The sequence below is a fragment of the Nomascus leucogenys genome, chromosome 19 (genome assembly GCF_006542625.1).
Source record: "Nomascus leucogenys isolate Asia chromosome 19, Asia_NLE_v1, whole genome shotgun sequence".
Taxonomy (NCBI): domain Eukaryota; kingdom Metazoa; phylum Chordata; class Mammalia; order Primates; family Hylobatidae; genus Nomascus; species Nomascus leucogenys.
This window is the reverse complement of record NC_044399.1, coordinates 50,087,507-50,105,869: the sequence shown is the minus strand read 5'-3', so window position 1 is coordinate 50,105,869 and position 18,363 is coordinate 50,087,507. Positions and strand designations below refer to the sequence as shown.

Genomic DNA, 18,363 nt, shown 5'->3' with positions numbered 1-18,363 from the left:
AAGAAGGTAATACATCTGGGAAGGCAAGGGGGCTCCAGGCATGGTGGAAGGAGTATTGGACCAGGAGTCAAAAGGAGGATATGGGTTCTAGTCCTGACTCCACCATCAACTTGCCAATTTTGTCAAGTCATCTTCTCAGAGTTTCCTGCAAATTATATGTTTGAGCTATTAATCACCCAACCCTATGTAACATGGCTGCCAGAGACCTAGGGGCAGCTCTGTCCAAGCTACTTGTCTCTCAGGTAAGCTACTTTCTCCTGGAGCCAAAGAAAAGGCCACAAACAATGCCCTCTCTTCACTTTGGATAGGTCCTCAAGGATAGCAGGCACTCTCGGGAGCCAGTGGCACTATTCCTTGGCTCCTGTCAGATGGCCATGAGAAGCCCTGAGGCACTTCTAGGTACCTGGACCAGGAGCCCTCCCCCAACCATTGCTATTGTCCTCAGAGACTGGGCAAGTTCCAGGGGTCAACCATCCCAACACTGCCTCTACAATTGCTCTATATGCCTGGCTTGCTTTAGCAAACAAAAAAAATGGGCTAGCACACTGGGGAACTACAACTTGAAAGCACAAGGTCCTTCATTTCCACCTTGCCCCTTTGGGAGACTACCTCTCTTTTCATTCTAACATACAAGCTAGTAGGTTTCTAACACAAGAATGGGTTGAGGGTGGGACAAGAGGTTGGGAATAGGCTTTAGTCAAACAAATAAAACAAACAAACAAACTCTGAGGCCATTTCACCTTCTGCAAGTTCCCAGCATCACAGAACCAAGAAAGGAAGATCTGGCTGTCTTTCGTCCCCTGCCTTTCTCAGCCTGCCCTTGCCCTTCTGACGTGCTTATTCAGATAGCAAGAAATCAAAGTAGAAAAAGGAGACCCCCGTACCTCAACACAATAAAGGCCATGTATGACAGGGCCACAGCTAATATCATAATCAATAGTGAGAAGCTAAAAGCTTTTCCTCTAAGATCAGAAATGAGACAAGGATGCCTACCTTTGCTACTTCTGTTCAACATAGTACTGGAAGTCCTACCCAGAGCAATTAGGCAGGGAAAGGAAATAAAGACATTCAAACTGAAAAAGAAATAAAATTTCCTCTGCAGATAATATGATATTATATACAGAAAGCCCTAAAGACTCCACCAAAAGCCTGTTAGAACTAATAAATGAATTCAGTAAAGTTATAGAATACAAAATCAAAGTACAAAAATATGTAGCACCTCTATACGCTAACAATGAACTATCTGAAAAAGAAATCAAAGAAACAATCTCATTTACGATAGTATAAAAAAAACTACTTAGGAATAAATTTGACCATAGAAGTGAAAGATCTGTGCATTGAAAATTATAAAACATTGATGAGGCCAGGCACAGTGGCTCACACCTGTAATCCCAGCACCTTGCATGGCTGAAGTGGGCAGATCACTTGAGCCCAGGAGTTTGAGACCGGCTTGCAAAGCATGGAGAAACCCTGTATCTACAAAAAAATTTTAAAAATTATCCAGGTGTGGTGGCATGTAACTGTAGTCCTAGCTACTGGGGAGTCTGAGGTGGGAAGATCACCTGAGCTCAGGGAGATTGAGGCTACAGTGAGCCACGATCATGCCACTGCACTCCAGCGTGGGTGACAGAGTGAGGCCCTGACTGACACACACACACAAAAAGATGCAGAAAATTAAAGAAGATGTACATAAATGGAAAGATATTCCATGTTCATGGATTGGAAGAATTAATATTGTTAAAATGCCTATACTATCCAAAGCAAGCTACAGATTCTTCAATGCAATCCTCAATGTAATCTCTATTGAAATTCTGATGGCATTTTTCACAGAAATTTGGAAAAAAAAATTCTAAATTCATATGGAAACAGAAAAGATTCCAAAAGGCCAAAGCAATCCTGAGCAAAAAGAACAAAGGTGGAGGCATCAAATACCCACCAAATACACTACGAATCTATAGTAATCAAAACAGCATGGTACTGGCATAAAACCAGACATATAAACCCATGGAACAAAATAAAGAGCCCAGAAATAAACCCACACATTTATGGTTAACTGATTTTTAACAAAGGTGACAAGAACACACAATGGGGAAAGAACAATCTCTTCAGTAAATGTTATTGGGAAAATAATATATCCATATGCAGAAGAATGTAATTGGGCCCTTAGCTCACACTGTACATACACAATGGAATATTAGTCTGCCTTAAAAAAAAGAAATCCTATCATTTACAATGTAAATGTACCAAAGGATGTTATACTAAGTGAAATAAACCAGGCACAGAAAGACAAATACTGTATGATTTCATTTACATACTGTATCGAATCTACAAAAGCCAAACTGATGGAAGCAGAAAGTAGAACAATGGTTTCCAGGGGCTGGGGAGCCAGGAAAATAGGGAGATGCTGGTCAAAGGGTACAAACTTTCAGGCCAGACGTGGTGCCTCATGCCTGCAATCCCAGCACTTTGGGAGGCTGAGGTGGGTGGATCACCTGAGGTCAGGAGTTCGAGATCAGCCTGGCCAACATGGCGAAATCCCCATCTCTACTAAAAATACAAAAATTAGCCAAGTATGGTAGTGGGCGCCTGTAATCTAAGCTACTTGGGAGGCTGAGGCAGGAGAATTGCTGAAACCCAGGAGGCAGAGCTTGCAGTGAGCTGAGATTGCGCCATTACACTCCAGCCCGGGCAACAACAGTGAGACTCCATCTCAAAAAAAAAAAAAAAGGTTCAAACTTTCAGTTATAAGATGAATATGTTCTGGTGATCTAATGTACAGCACAGTGACTACAGCTTATAAAACTGCATTGTTTACTTGAAATTTGCTAAGAGTATAGTTAAAATGTACTCACCACACACATAAAAATTGTTAAGTATGTGAGGTGATGGCTATGTTAATTAGCTTGATTTAATCATTTCACAATGTACACATATATCAAAACATCATAAATATAGACGATTTTTATTTGTCGATTATACCTTAATGAAGCTGCGGAGAATAATAAATCACTCTATTAACGAAAAACAAGGAGGCTTGCGTTCACATAGTCCCCTCTCTAGGTCCTCACGTGTCTGCCTCCCTGCCAGCTCTCTCCTCTGCTAACGTGTCTCCACCTCAGGGCCATTTGCTTAAGTCCCCCTACCCCTCCTCTGGGTGCTGTGATGGCCTCCCTGCCCCAAATCCTTATGCCTTTACCTCATTTTCTACCATAACCCTATTAATCTCTTTTTTTTTTTTTTTTTTTTTTTTTGTGTGTGTGTGTTTTTAGTAGAGACGGGGTTTCACCGTGGTCTCGATCTACTGACCTCGTGATCCGCCTGCCTCGGCCTCCCAAAGTGCTGGGATTACAAGCGTGAGCCACCGCGCCCGGCCCCTATTAATCTCTTAAAGCCCACATCTGACCTCCACTCTGTTGCTCTCCATGCAAACTCAGTGTTTTCCCTTTGCCTTTAGGATGCAGCGCAAGTTTCTTCAAGTGCCTTGTGGGGCCTTCCTGATATGGCTCTTGCTCTCCTCCCCTGCTCTTGTCACTCACCGTAGCCCCTACTCTGGCACTGAACTTCTGATTTCCCTGGGGAATGCATCATTTCTCACCTACAAGCCTTTGAACATGCCGTTCCCTTTCCTGGAATGCTCTTCCTCTCACTGACATCCCCACACCCGCTCCCACAAACCATGCTATCCTCCAGGAAGCTTCCCTCCACCCCCTTTAGGTTGGGCCATCTTCCTATGCACTTCCTTGGTGTCCTGTGTTTATTCTCACCATAGCAGCAAGATATTGGCCTTGTCATTTTTCTGGCTCTCCAAAATCTATCTGTTAACTCACTGAAGGCGGGAGCTGTGTCATGCTCAGTGTTGGATCTCTAGTGCTCACCACATATCATAGGCACTCAATAAATATTGCTAAACAAATAATTGTCCTTAAGGATGCTGGATTTTTAAGGTATTGGAGCCATCCAAGGATCCCTCAAAAGCTCTCTAAATTAATGTTAATTAAGTGTTTAATGTGTTTAGTTAATATATTTAAGAGGTAGCATGCTTGCTTTAGATATGTTTCAATGCATGATAGAGCAGAGTTTTATACTGCTTATTGTCATTGGAATATTGTTTATAATCCACGTGTGCACTGACAGGGAGCAAGTGGAGGAAAGAGGCCAACATTGTAGCCGGCAAACTCGCATTTCTGGTTCCAACTTCTTCCCCCAAATGACTGCAGCATTAGCCACGGGGTTAAAACTGGCTCTGGTTTCCTTTCTATAAAATAAAGGATGACCTCCAAAGCTCCTCCTAGCTTTAAATATCCTATGATTTGAAGCATAATTTTATGATTTACGTGATTGTAGAGAATAAGCTGTCATGGCTTTGCTATGAAGTTCTGATTTATTTGATGCTAAATGTTTCATTGAGTATATAATCCTAAATTAAAGCATCAGGGAAACCTGAACTATGTTTAAATGATCTGCTTTATAAATCGGTTTTCAAGAAGGCATTGTGGATACTACCTATGTTAGCAAATAGAGGGTCTCCAAAAAGATCTAACAGGAAGTTTATGGGCTAGAATGAGGCATGCCTATAAAAGTTCTAGGTACACAAATATTCAGTAAGTACCCACTGATTTGATCATTGATCAGAAGTTCTGGTATTTCATGTCTTTTCTTGAACATAATGTGGATTCTGATTATAATTCATTACTGACAGGAAAACTGGAAAACATGCGCACAGATTAATCATGCCAACAATTTTAGAAAGCAATTTTCATTATTATAAATCTATATGATTTCAATATGACCAGACTAAAAAATAATTGTTTTTTGTAATTATATCAGTTATTTCTCATTTATATAAGATTCTAATTATATAAATTATGTCTATATAAAATATATATTTTATATTAAATACAAATGTAAAAGGGGAAAATACAGAAAACATAAAATGGAAATAATAATTCCTCCATTAACATTTTAGTATATTTGTTCCAGTTATTTATCTGCATATATTTTAACCTTGTCAGAGTCATTCTTAAGGTTAGAGCTGAACACTTCACAGGTAATTTAATATTCTATTACACACCATTTGTAATAAATGCCTAGGATTTCCCATTGTTGGCACGTTTTCAACATTTTATTAGTTCCAGATCCATTAGAAATAATGCTCTAATGAGCATTTTTTTACATGAATCTTTGTCTATACCTCTGATTATAACTTGGGATATATTCCTAGGAGTTTGTTTTCTAGGTCAAAGAATATAAGTTTTTAAGGCTCTTGAAATTGCTTTCCAGAATGGCCCTGCCTGCTTATACTTCACCAACAGTGTTCAGGAAAGCCCTAATCTCAAATCCCTGCCAGGATTAAATATAATTTTATGTTCCATATTTACTAGCATGATATGGGAAAACACCCCCTCATTTTGTTTTAGCTTGCATTTTTAACACTAGTAAGATTAAACATAGTTTCAAGCTTATTCATTTATATTTTCCCTATGCATTATACAATAAATTTTAAAAATCAATATTTTAACTGTCCTGATTGTCACATCAGAGAGGGAGAGAGTGAAGTGGGAGAAATTTTTTTTCTGAAAGAGAAATTTTAGTATTTAATATGCTTTAACATTTCAAGCACTACTAAAGAAAGAAAAGACAGCCTGGGCAACATAGCGAGGCTCTGTCTCTATAAAAAATAAAAAAGTAGCCGGGCACGGTGGCACACATGTCTGTAAGCCCAACTATTTGGGAGGCCGAGGCAGGAGGATCCCTTGAGCCCAGGAGTTCAAGGTAGCAGTAGGCTGTGATCACACCACTGCATTCTAGCCTGGGCAAGACTGGAAAGGAAAAGAAAAGAAAGAAAAGGAAAGGAAAGGAGAGGAAAGGAGAGGAGAGGAGAGGGGAGGGGAGGGGAAAGGAGGGGAGGGGAGGGATTATTTATGTTATTCAAAACTGAAACACTGGATCTTTTTTTTTTTTTTTTTTTTTTTTTTTTTTTTTTTTTTTTTTTTTTTTTTTTTTTTTTTTGCACAGAGTTTCACTCTTGTTGCCCAGACTGGAGCGCAGTGGCACAATCTCAGCTCATTGCAACCTCCACCTTCTGGTTTCAAGTGATTCTCCTACTCCAGCCTCCCGAGTAGCTGGGATTACAGGCGCCAGCCACCATGCCTCACTAATTTTTGTATTTTTAGTAGAGACAGGGTTTCACTATGTTGGCCAGAGAACACTGGATTTTTAAGGACTGAAAAGCATTGCTGAGAAGCATTGCTGCATGATTGCCTTGGAATCTGGGGTTCCAGACTTAACTCTCTTCAAGTTTTCTTGACATGCATGGCCTCCATTGCCAGATAATTAACTACTCTCACACAGGGACTGGCTCTCAGACCTGTCTGCGGCTTTGCACTTTGAAGTGGGCATCAGCCATCCATTCTGGTGCTCTGCTAGGCGTCCTAGGAAAACGAACATAAGACTGATTTTTCTCTTCCCCAACTTCAACATGCAATTTACCATTTCCAATGTAGCAAGAGGGGGATTGCTGGGGAGGAGTGAAGACTTGCTTCAGGGCACAAGCACATTTGCAGACCCTACTGACCAGCCCTCCCCTGGAAGAGTGGTTTCTGAGGAGCTTTAATTATAAGCACAGAAGCTGAGGGGAGAGCCTGTGTGTGCCATCGAAGATAATGACTTTATTAATTACTGCTGTTCAACTGAACCCAGCCATGCATGTTTTCAGCCTAAAAGGTCTTGGGCAACCAAAAGCAAATGATGGGGTGGTCTTACTAAAATATTTACAGCCCTAATGATACCAGGACTTATAAGCCACTTGCCTCAGGCACAGAGGCCAAGAACAGTTTTTGGTTTTCCACAAAAATTGATACCCAAATTTATTATTTCACTTACTCCCTCTCCTTGCTCAATTTTTTTTCTATGTATGTATTTAGTGCTTGTTTTAAAAATATTATAGGATTATAGATATTTATTTTTGAGCATTAAGTGAAAATATGGTCTTTGCACAGTTAATTGACAAGAGGCTACTATAAAAATTAGACCTCCGGGACACTCACACCCACTCAAACCCCAGAAGTAAATACACCTAAAAAATGTCTGCCTTCATTCTGCCTGGCTAGACTTCTGGTTCTCACTCAGTTCTCTTTCATGTTTCTGTTCTCCTAGGACATGTTATGTCAATTACTCAGGCCTCAACTAGTGCTAGTAGACAAAATTGGAGATAATTCAATGGCCACATCATTGGAACAGGTTAGCTAGTGTCTTAGTTCATGCAATCTGCTATAAAAAACTGCTACAGACTGAGTGGCTTAGAAAAACAGAAGTTTATTTCTAACCGGTGTGGAGGCTGGGAAGTCTAAGATCAGGGTGCTGATGGATTCAGAGTCTGGTCAGGGTCGGATTCCTGGTTCCTAGAGAGGCATCTTTTTGCTGTGTCCTCACATGACAGAAGAGGCAAACTAGCTCTCTGGGGTCCCTTTTATAAGGGCACTTATCCCATCATGAGGGTTCACTGTCAAGACCTGTGACCTCCCAAAGGCTCCACTTTCTAATATCATCACACTGGGGGTTAGGATGTCAATGTAGGAATTCTAGCTGGGGGCTGAGGGGGTGGGTAAACAAACATTGAGACCATAGTAGCTGGATAATCATAAGATAAATAAAAAGTTTTTTTAAACACTTGGTGGCATTGCCACGTTTTTGTTCAAAAATAATTGCCAATCCAAGAACTCCTAAGTCCATTTATACCTAAATTGAGGATCTGTGTTCAGTTAAAAACAAACACACCTGCAGGGCACAGTGGCTCACGCCTGTAATTCCAGCACTTTGAGAGGCCAAGGCAGGAGGATCACCTGAGGTCAGGAGTTCAAGACCAGCCTGGCCAACATGGTGAAACCCCATCTCTGCTAAATATACAAAAATTAGCCAGGTGTGGTGCTGTCCTCCTATAATCCCAGCTATTCAGGAAGATGGGTCAGGAGAATCGCTTGAACAAGAGGCAGAGGTTGCAGTGAGTCGAGATTGCACCACTATACTCCAGCCTGGGTGACAGAGCAAGACTCTGTCTCAAAAAAAAAAAAAAAAAAAAAGGTATCAGAAATTTTCACAACATGTATCAAAATTTTAAGTGAGCATACATTTCAGACAAGAAATTCTATTTGGAAATTTCTTTTAAGGAAATAATGGATCTATGCAAAGATTACACTATTTATATTAAATCAAAGTTTGGTTAAGTTATGATACGTCCATATAGTGCAATACTTTGAAGGCAATTAAAATTACTGTAGAAAAAGCATTTAATGACATGAAAAAATGTTGATATAGATCATTAAGTAGAAATAAGTTATTAGACATTGTAAACAACAAGAGTATGATCAAATGTTTGTTTAAAGGTATTCATGTGAATACCTGTATATATACAAAAAAAGACTGGAAAATATTATACTTTTGTATTCATCCACATTTGTGTTGTTTACGTTTTTCTACAAAGAACATGTATTTTTTTCAATAATGAAAACAGCCAACGTTCACTTTTTAATGAATGGAGAGAATATATAAAAAGCCTCAGGCCGGGCGCAATGGCTCATGCCGAGGCGGGTGGATCACCTGAGGTCAGGAGTTCGAGACTAGCCTGGCCAGCGTGGCGAAACCCCATCTCTACTAAAAATACAAAAATTAGCCGGGCTTGGTGACGGGCACCTGTAATCCCAGCTACTCAGGAGGCTGAGGTAGGAGAATCACTTGAACCCGGGAGGCGGAGGTTGCAGTGAGCCGAAATCGCACTACTGCACACCAGCATGGGCAACAGAGTAGGACTCTGTCTCAAAAAAAAAACAAAAAACAAAAAACAAAAAAGCCTCAGAAGAGAGGCTGTCTGGGAAAGAAAGGCAAGGAGAAAGGGGGTGGGGAGAAGAAGGAGAGACTCATCACAAGGGCTGAGAAAGCTCTATTTCATCTTATGTGCTTGAAAAGGAACCAGACTTTAAATTAGAAAGGATACAGAATTCTCCCTTCTTCACCTATTGATATACTTGAAGGAGAGTGGTGTCCAAATGCTGTGGGAGGTTCTGCTCCTGTTTCTAAGGAGGAAGCTCAACTATCTGCAGTTGCCTCGATGGGACACAGAACCAGGCTGCCAGGGGACTAGGAGGGAATACTCAGGTCACTTCTCAGACATTGTGATGAGTCTCCTTCTTTTCCCTAGCCCCTTTCTCTGTGCCTTTCTTTCCCAGACAGCCTCTCTTCTGAGGCTCTTTATATGTTCCCTGCATTCAGCCTTCCCTCAGGCACACTCATATGCACACACACATGGGTGCACACAGTAGGTGCACACACACATAGTGTGCACACACATAGATGCACACACATGCACATGCAGTTCTCTGGCTATTTGGAAATTGGCCATCTGGAAACCTGCTGTGGAAGGGAGGGCAGAGTACAGGAAGGGCCAGGGTGCTCATCCCACCTCCATCATTAATTCATGGGATGAGACAAATTAGTGGACTTCTCCAGACCCACATTCCTTCCTCTGGAAAATGGAGATTTGTCAGGTTGGTGTGGTCAGATTTAAACACAGCAAAACAAAGGACAAGTATCCAAGAGGTGTCTTTAAAGGGACCTTTCAGCAGGGGCTGAGAAAAGTATACAAACTAGACATCTCATTTCTCCAATCTTAATACAGTCATGCACTTCATAACAATGTCTCAGTCAACAGCCGCCTATAAGATTATAATGGAGATGAAAAATTCCTATTGCCTAGTGACATTGTAGCCATTGATGTAGTATAACACATTACTCACGTGTGTGTGGTGATGCTTGTGTAAACAAACCTACTGAGCTGCCAGCTGCCAAATAAAAGTATAGCACATACCGTTATATACAGTACATAATATTTGATAATGATTACTTGATAACAAGTAACAACTATGTTGCTGGCGTGTGTGTTTTCTTTTTTTTGAGATGAAGTCTCACTCTGTCGCCCAGGCTGGGGTGCAGTGGCGTGATCTAGGCTCACTGCAATCTCTGCCTCCTGGGTTCAAGCAATTCTCCTGCCTCAGCCTCCCAAGTAGCTGGAATTACAGGCGTGTGCCTCCACTCCCAGCTAATATTTTTGTATTTTTAGTAGAGACAGGGTTTTGCCATGTTGGCCACACTCGTCTCAAACTCCTGACCTCAGGTGATCCACCCACCCCTGCCTCCCAAAGTGCTGGGATTACAGGCGTGAACCTCTGCGTCCAGCCTGTATTTTCTATCCTGTATTTTTATCATTATTTTAGAGTATACTCCTTTTACTTACTTAAAAAAAGGTAGTCATAACATTTAACCAAAAGATTTTAAAAGTAAAATTAAAAATCTCAAAAATAGAAAAAAGCTTATGGAATAAGGATATAAGGAAAGACAATATTTTTGTACATCTAAGCGTTATTACAAAAGAGTCAAAAAGTTAAAAAATTAAAAAGTTTATAAGGTGAAAAAGATACAGTAAGCTAAGATTAATATTATATTAAGGAAAAAATATTTTTTATAAATTTCGTGTAGATGATGTATACAGTGTTTATAAAATCTACGGCTTTGTACAGTAATATCTTAGGCCTTCACACTCACTCACCCCTCACTCACTGACTCACCCAGAGCAACTTCCAGTACTGCAAGCTCCATTCATGCTAAGTGCCCTCTACAGGCGTACCACTTTTTATCCTTTATGCTGTATTTTTACTGTACCTTTTTTATGTTTAGACATATTTCGATACATAAATATTTATCAGTTGTTAACAATTATTTACAGTATTCAGTACAGTAACATGCTGTACAGGCTTTTGACCTAAGAGGCAATAGACCATACCATACAGCCTAGGTGTGTAGTAGACCATCTAGGTTTGTGTAAGTACACTCTACAATATCGGCACAATGATGAAATCGCCTATTGACACGCATCTCAGAGCGTAGCCCCATCATTAAGTGATGCATGACTGTAAGAGAGAAAATTAGTTCTGCCCATGAGAATACTTTGTGCATGATCAAAGTAAATATGAGTCAAAAGAGAAAGCATTTAGGTAAAATAATATTAATTAAATTTTTAAAAATTTTCTTTATGTAGTTTTGCTGGTGACTGGAGTACATTCAAACAAAGAAACAGCAAAGAAGATTAAAAGGCCCAAATTCAGTAAGTAAAATCACAATTCCTTGCTGGCATCACGCTTGTTTTTCCCACATGGAGGGTTATTATACTTGTTTTAGATAATTTTTGTTTTGGTTTGGTTTTTATCTCTATGTCAATTAATTTCCACTCAGACTAATTCGTGATAAGTCTTATCCCCTACCACATTCCAAAAAGTCTTTGAGACAGGAGCCCTGACTTTAGGGTAAAGGATATGTAGTTCCCCTACACTAGAAAAACTCCAAATGCACATACAAAGACCAGGAAACAGTATGTCTCTGTGGCTAAGCAGAATAAGCTTAGCCCTGACATTGAAATGCTGTCTCAATTCCCCATACCAGAAAACTTATTCTGGCTAATGCAAAGGTCTAGCAAACCTACCCACCTTCCAACAGACCCTGGGATCAGAAGGCAAATCTCACAAAAAAGCCCATGCAATTTCACACCCAATCAATGGAAGGAGAAAAAATAAATTTCACTTTTGAGTGGTGTATCAGTTAAGATTGGATGACACAAAATCTGGAATAAGGCCAGGGACGGTGGCTCACGCCTGTAATCCCAGCACTTTGAGAGGCTGAGGCGGGTGGATCACTTGAAGTCAGGAGTTCCAGACCAGCCTGGCCAACATAGTGTCTCTATTAAAAATTCAAAAATTAGCCAGGCCTGATGGCACATGCCTGTAATCCTAGCCATTAGGGAGGCTGAGGCACGAGAATCACTTGAACCTGGGAGATGCAGGTTGCAGTGAGCCCAGATCATACCACTGAACTCCAGCCTGGGCCACAGAACGAGACTGTGTGAAAAAAAAAAAAAAGAAAAAAGAAAATCTGGAATAATAGATGCTTACTTAAGACTGCAGTTTCTTTCTCTCTCCTGGTCTTGGCTTTTATGGAAGTTCCACAATCTCCAGGGACCTAGACTTCTATCTTCTAATTCTGCCATTTTCAACGTGGCTCCCAATTCATTGCCCAAAATGGCTGCCCCAGCTCCATCCATCATGTCCACATTCCAGTCAGTAGGAAGGGATGAAGAAGGGCACATAATAGTGATGCAGGATTTTTCTTCTCAGTCATTTTGCAAGCCAGGGAACCCCAGCTGGTGATGCCTCACCTGGGCCTTGCTCAGCCACACTGGCATGCCGCAGCTCACATGTGTTATAGCTTATATTCATGGTCAGCAGTTCCTGAGCTCTTGTACCATGCCCAAGAAGAATGAGGATAAGCTGGACATTGAAGGGTGAGGAGGGCTGAGACGAATTTTATTGAGTGAGGGAACAGCTCTCAGCAGAGAGGGGACGTGAGGGGTGGTTCCCCTACCCAAAGGCGTGAAAGTCCCTAATGTGGCTGAGTCTGAGGACTTCTACGGACTCAGAATGGGGACTATGTGCTGATTGGTTTGCGAGTATGCAAAAAAGATTACAGCAAAGACACCACTCAAAGGTGGGCATGACAGTGTAGAAAACCAATTAGGAAAAGGGTAGGTATATGTAAAATAGGTGAAGGGTGGGGATCCATCAGAGGAAAGCGCACCAAACGGGAAGACAGGTTCTCAATCCAGTCTGAGGATTTAACTTGTAGCTTGGCTTTCAGGCTTTAAACTGTCTTTGGCTTGGAGGTGGGGTTCCACCAGGGACCCACCCCTATCTGCCTAGGCATTTGGCTGCCTCCTACCACTCTCAATAGCTTCTTTAAAGCTACATCCAGAAAGTTCAGTATAATCCCTCTCTTTAAGTACTATTGGCCAGCAGTAACGGAGAGTGGGAAATGTCTTGAATTTTTTTTTTTTTTTTTTTGAGACGGAGTCTCACTCTTTCACCAGCCTGGAGTGCAGTGGCGCAATCTTGGCTCACTGCAACCTCCACCTCCCAGGTTCAAGTGATTCTTCTGCCTCAACCTCCTGGGTAGCTGGGACTACAGGCACCTGCCACCACACCCAGCTAATTTTTTGTATTTTTAGTAGAGATGGGGTTTCACCATGTTGGCCAGGATGGTCTCGATCTCTTGACCTCGTGATCCACCTGCCTCAGCCTCCCAAAGCGCTGGGATTTCAGGCGTGAGCCACCATGCCTGGCCATGTCTTGATTTTAAACATCCATGTCCCTCGCTAAAAGTAAGGGATATTACTACTAGGAAAAAAAGAGAAGAATGGATATTGGGAAATAACTCACAAAAGAAGACACAGATGGAAAACTCACACTCAGATATTGTAAGCACACTGGGATATCTGTATCCAAATTTGTAGGCTTGATGGAAGCTTAAATTAAAGTGTGTTTATAAAGAACCATAAAAAAGGCTTTAGATTATAGTCAATGTTCTGTGCTCTCCACAGCTGAAACTTTCTTTATAGGCATTAAATTTAGGTACCTTGAAATCAGCCACATTAATCATTTGAAATAAAAGAAAGATTTGCTTCACACAGCCTCCTTTTTTCTTCTGCTCTTTTAAACCTTCCATGTGAAATTTCCTGTTGAAATGAGACCAAAAGGGCAACCATCCACAGCCTCCTAGGCTGAAATACTAAAAAGGAATCAGTTGTTTATTTATTTCTGTCAGGACCAAGAGCCAAGAGGACCAGCCCTGGGGCAGATGTGTATTCAAAACAATGATTAGGTTAATATGGAGACAAATGCACGCCCAAGTATGAATTCCTTTGGGCTGTTTCCAGTATCTTCATTAACTCATATACAAAAATCATGAAAGATTCCGTGATTACCATGACAACAGTTTGCAGTGACTATGAAAGTCTGTGCTAAATGACCCAAGGGCAAACCTCTTTGAGAGATCTCAAATGGATTGAATTTCTGATATGCTAAATTCTAGCCTTATTCTCAAAATCTCCCTAGTGATGCAGCACATTGGAATCAATAAATGCATGAGGTCTTTTCTCTAATTAGAAACTCTGGCACAATTATTAAATAGGGAAAAAAAGATACAATGAAGGTAATTGGATATTCCCAAACCATGGAGATATCTGATTCTTGATCTCCAGAGTATTTCCAAATCATAGTCTATAGCTTGAGGCCAAAGTCATTTTCTTTCTTTTTTTTTCTATTCAACACTGTCAGTTTGCTGCTGGGGGAGGTGACTGATGGCCAGGAAGGTACATTATTCATTCATTTGATAAGTATTTATTGGGTCCTGGCCAAGTACCAGGCACTGTGTTAGACACCCAGAAACAACAGCAATCCAGACTCCATCTATGCCCTCACAGAGCTCACAATCTAAGGTGGAAGAAAGACAAGTCAACAGGCAATGATAGTATCCATATAAGTGTTAGGACAAGAGGAGCTAGAGGTACGCAGAGAGTTAGGAAAAGAAGTTGTGTATCTGGGAGGGCTTCCTGGAGGAAATGACACACACTGATTCTGAAGGCCAAATAGGGATTGGCCAGGCAAAGAGGAGGAGAAAAGAGTGTAATAAGCAGAAAGAACACATCATGCCCAAAGCCTGAAGGGTAGAAAAAGCTAAAAAGTAGTTCAACATACAGAAATAGAGAATACAAGGTGAATGTGTTGAGGAAAAAGATGAAAAGCAAAGAGACACCAGATGGTGAAGAGCTTTACTGCCATGTTCAGGGGATCTGGACTTCATCGAGAGGGCAATGGGGAGTATCTTCATGTAGGTTATTTTGGTTGCAATTAGCAGAACTCCAAGGCCAATCTGCTTAAGCAAAAAGGGGGATTTGGGCAGGTCATGGGGTAGCTCACAGAACCCAAGGCAGGAAATACAGCTGTAACTCCCTCCGGTTGGACTGCAGATGGAAAGACCTCAGGAACCGGCACCCCTGCTTCTTCTCCCTGTGCATCTCTCTCTTTCTCTCTCTCGCTGTCTCTCTCTCTCTCTCTCCAGACCATGTTTCTCAGTCCTGATCCCAAATTCCTGGGAGAGAGAATCTAACTGCATCAGGCAAGGCTGGCAGGGGTCCACCCCTATAAAAGGAGCATGGTCCTCAGAGAATAGTAAAGTGTTAAGGAAGGTTGTGTTAGGGAAATGAAACAATCCTGCCAACATTAACAACAACTCCTTTGTAGCAATATTTGAAGATATGAAGAGAGAAGAGAGAGAACACAACTTGTGAGTAAGCATTACAGATTTACGTGCATATACAGATAGCATGAAAGTGTGTACAAAGTCTGGACAGAATTTCACACAACTTTATATAGTGAGTTGGAAGACAGGCAATTACAATTTCTCTGGCCATTCTGGAGGTAAGGGCTTACAGATCCTTACAGAAGGCCGGAGCCCTCGCATTGTAAAATCAAAAGGCTGGCGTCTTATGTCTTACGTCTTTAAAAAAACATCCTAAGAGGACAGGGTGGTGGGGGGCAGTGGCGCTCTCCTCTTCACTAAATAAAAAAAGCTTGCTCATCTAACCGTTAGCGTCGATACCTCAAAATATATCTTACAGGATGCTATTGAAGAGTTTTAAACAGAAAGTGAAATGATAAAAGCAGGGCTTTAAACAAATCACTTCAGCTTTAATGTGAGATTGGACTAGGTCAGTGGTTCTCAATGTGTGGCTCCTGGACCGGCAGCATCAGCATCATCCGGGACTTTTGTCTCACCCAGCCCAGACATCCTGAGTCAAAAACTACAGGGGTGGGCCCAGCAATCTGTGCTTTAACCAGCTCTCCAGGTGATTCTCAGGACTTGTAAAACGTGATAACCAGTGGGCTAGAGGGAGGACGCAGACAAGGGCTTCTTGCAAACATGAATGTGAAATCATTTAGGTAGGTTCCCTTTAGTGCCCTCTAACCTCTTTTTTAGAAGCCCTAAATTTTCACCACTGTTTTTTCAAGATTCACAATCTTTACAACCCAGAAGTCTTTTTTTTTTTTTTTTTTTTTTTTTTTTTTTTTTTTTTTTTTTTTTTTTGAGGCGGAGTCTCGCTCTGTCGCCCAGGCTGGAGTGCAGTGGCGCGATCTCGGCTCACTGCAAGCTCCACCTGCTGGGTTCACGCCATTCTCCTGCCTCAGCCTCTCCGAGTAGCTGGGACTACAGGCGCCCGCCACCACGCCCGGCTAATTTTTTTGTATTTTTAGTAGAGATGGGGTTTCACCGTGGTCTCGATCTCCTGACCTCGTGATCCGCCCGCCTCTGCCTCCCAAAGTGCTGGGATTACAAGCGTGAGCCACCGCGCCCAGCGAACAACCCAGAAGTCTCAAGTCAAATAACAAGGAGAAGGTAGTTTGGTAGTGTTGATCAGTGATTAATTTCCTGACCCCTCCTAGACAGGGGGCACTCTCCTAGACTCTTGAGGATCTAGTGGCTGAGGCACAGTGACACTATTTGGCAGGGCCGGATTTGAAACTCAGTTCTGGGTTAGGTTCAACCCCTGATGTTTCCCCAGTGGCCTCCTCTCAAGCTGGGTGGAACTAAAGAATGAGGTGTCTGTTGCCTGGTAGCAGATAAGGGTGTTGCATAATCAAAGGCTGACCAAGTAGAAAGTAAAGTAGAAAACGTATGGGAAAAATGGGAGAAGGAGAAGAGCATAACTGTCTTCCTTGGACTTGGCTTGAAAACGCCTGCCATTCCAGTACATCTATTCTGCCTACTCATAGGGTTCCCACTGATTTTGGTAGTTATCTCTTTCTCTCCTCTACTTTCCCTTCTTTTTCACTTCTTTGTCTTCTCACCCCTTTTTCCTTCTTTCATCTATCCATGGCCTCCAGTGCCCCTCATGGATATTACTTAGCACCACTGGTGGGGGGCCCTTTGGACCAAGAAGGTAATACTTAAGAGCATGTTGAAAATAATCTGGCAGGCTGGGCGCAGTGGCTCACGCCTATAATCCCAGCACTTTGGGAGGCCGAGGCGGGCGGATCGCCTGAGGTCAGGAGTTCGACACCAGCCTGGCCAACATGGTGAAACCCCGTACCTACTAAAAATATAAAAATTAGCTGGGCGTGGTGGCAGGCTCCTGTAATCCCAGCTACTTGGGAGGCTGAGGCAGAATTGCTTGAACCTGGGAGGCAGAGGTTGCAGTGAGGGAAGACTGCACCACTGCTCTCCAGCCTGGGCAACAGAGCAAGACTCTGTCTCAAAAAAAAAAAATAAATAAAAAAAGAAAAAAGAAAATAATCTGGTAATCTGGCATGGGGGTCTTACAAAGAAGAAAAACAAAGATACAAAAAAGCAATTGGATGGATTCTCACAGTTCTACTCCACAAACTCATAGGTCCATTCATTCCAAGCTAATATTTTGCTTTTATGTGCTCAGTTGTATTGGATGCAATTTTATCCCACCATATTTGGCTTATCACATTATTTTCTAAATCAAATTAAGTTTGACTCCAAACTGCCAATTGCTGGGGTAGGGGGTGGAATTCAAATTCCTTAATTACAAAGGCTTCTTCCCTCTCTGCTCCAGCAGAGAGGGCTTGTGCAGTCTAGAAGATTCGGGGTGGTCCCCTCAGCTACTCAGTGTCCAAGTCCATGTTATCTCTGGAAGGTGGGCAACCCCACTGTTTCCTGGATGATGGGATGTTGGCAGAGGTGGGGAAGCCCTGTACCTAAATCTCCATCCTAAGGTGCATCACACCAGATGCTGCCCTGAGGTGAGTGCTCCTCAAAGCAGCTGCTAGGGCAAGGGACATTTCCTTTACTAGAACCTATTTGGCCACTCCCACCTTCCCAGTCTTAGAAGATCACTGTGTCTCCATCACTCTTTGGGCTGAACAAGCCCAATCCCCTGAAACAAGGGGAATTTGGAGAGTCTACTTTTCAAAGCCTGGAGAGAGTGTTGTCTTTGCGACACACTGCCCTCTCTCCTGCAACCTTGAGAACCAGAGGTGGGAAAACATGAGCCTGTGTACCTTCTTAGAATAGTAAGAGGGAAAAAATGCAATGGGAAGAAACATAGTTAATGACTTAATAAATTAATGGACTGTTTAATCCAAGGTAAAGTTTACCTTACTGCAGTACTGAGAGTTTTATCACTTTATTTTTAGAGGTGACATTTTCAAGGCTCTCATTTTCCTGATAAGTCTTAGAGCCATAGATCTAACCTTAGCCAGAGGCACCTTAGTGGTAGGTTTAGTCAGCATAAACCTACTCAAGCAGTTTCTAACATATTACCAAAATGTGGCTGCATTTTTCTTGATTGTTTAAGGCTGCAAATAAAGATTGAAGGGCTTAGGTGTGTTCATAAGAGACTTCTCCTAAGGCAGTCATAATACCTTATACGTTTTAAGGATTAATTTCATTTATGTGTAGGTT

At 41.8% G+C, this 18,363-nt stretch overlaps 1 protein-coding gene across 5 annotated transcripts in view; it reads left to right on the top strand.

Moving 5' to 3' along the window:
* Positions 1–18,363, top strand: part of VIT (vitrin) — a 117,561-nt gene that overhangs the window by 21,988 nt on the left and 77,210 nt on the right. For all 5 annotated transcript variants that reach the window (XM_003262730.3, XM_030800707.1, XM_003262731.4 and 2 more), the window contains exon 3: positions 11,087–11,152. In XM_003262730.3, the coding sequence (XP_003262778.1) occupies positions 11,087–11,152 (66 nt within the window). The remainder of the gene's footprint in view (positions 1–11,086; positions 11,153–18,363) is intronic.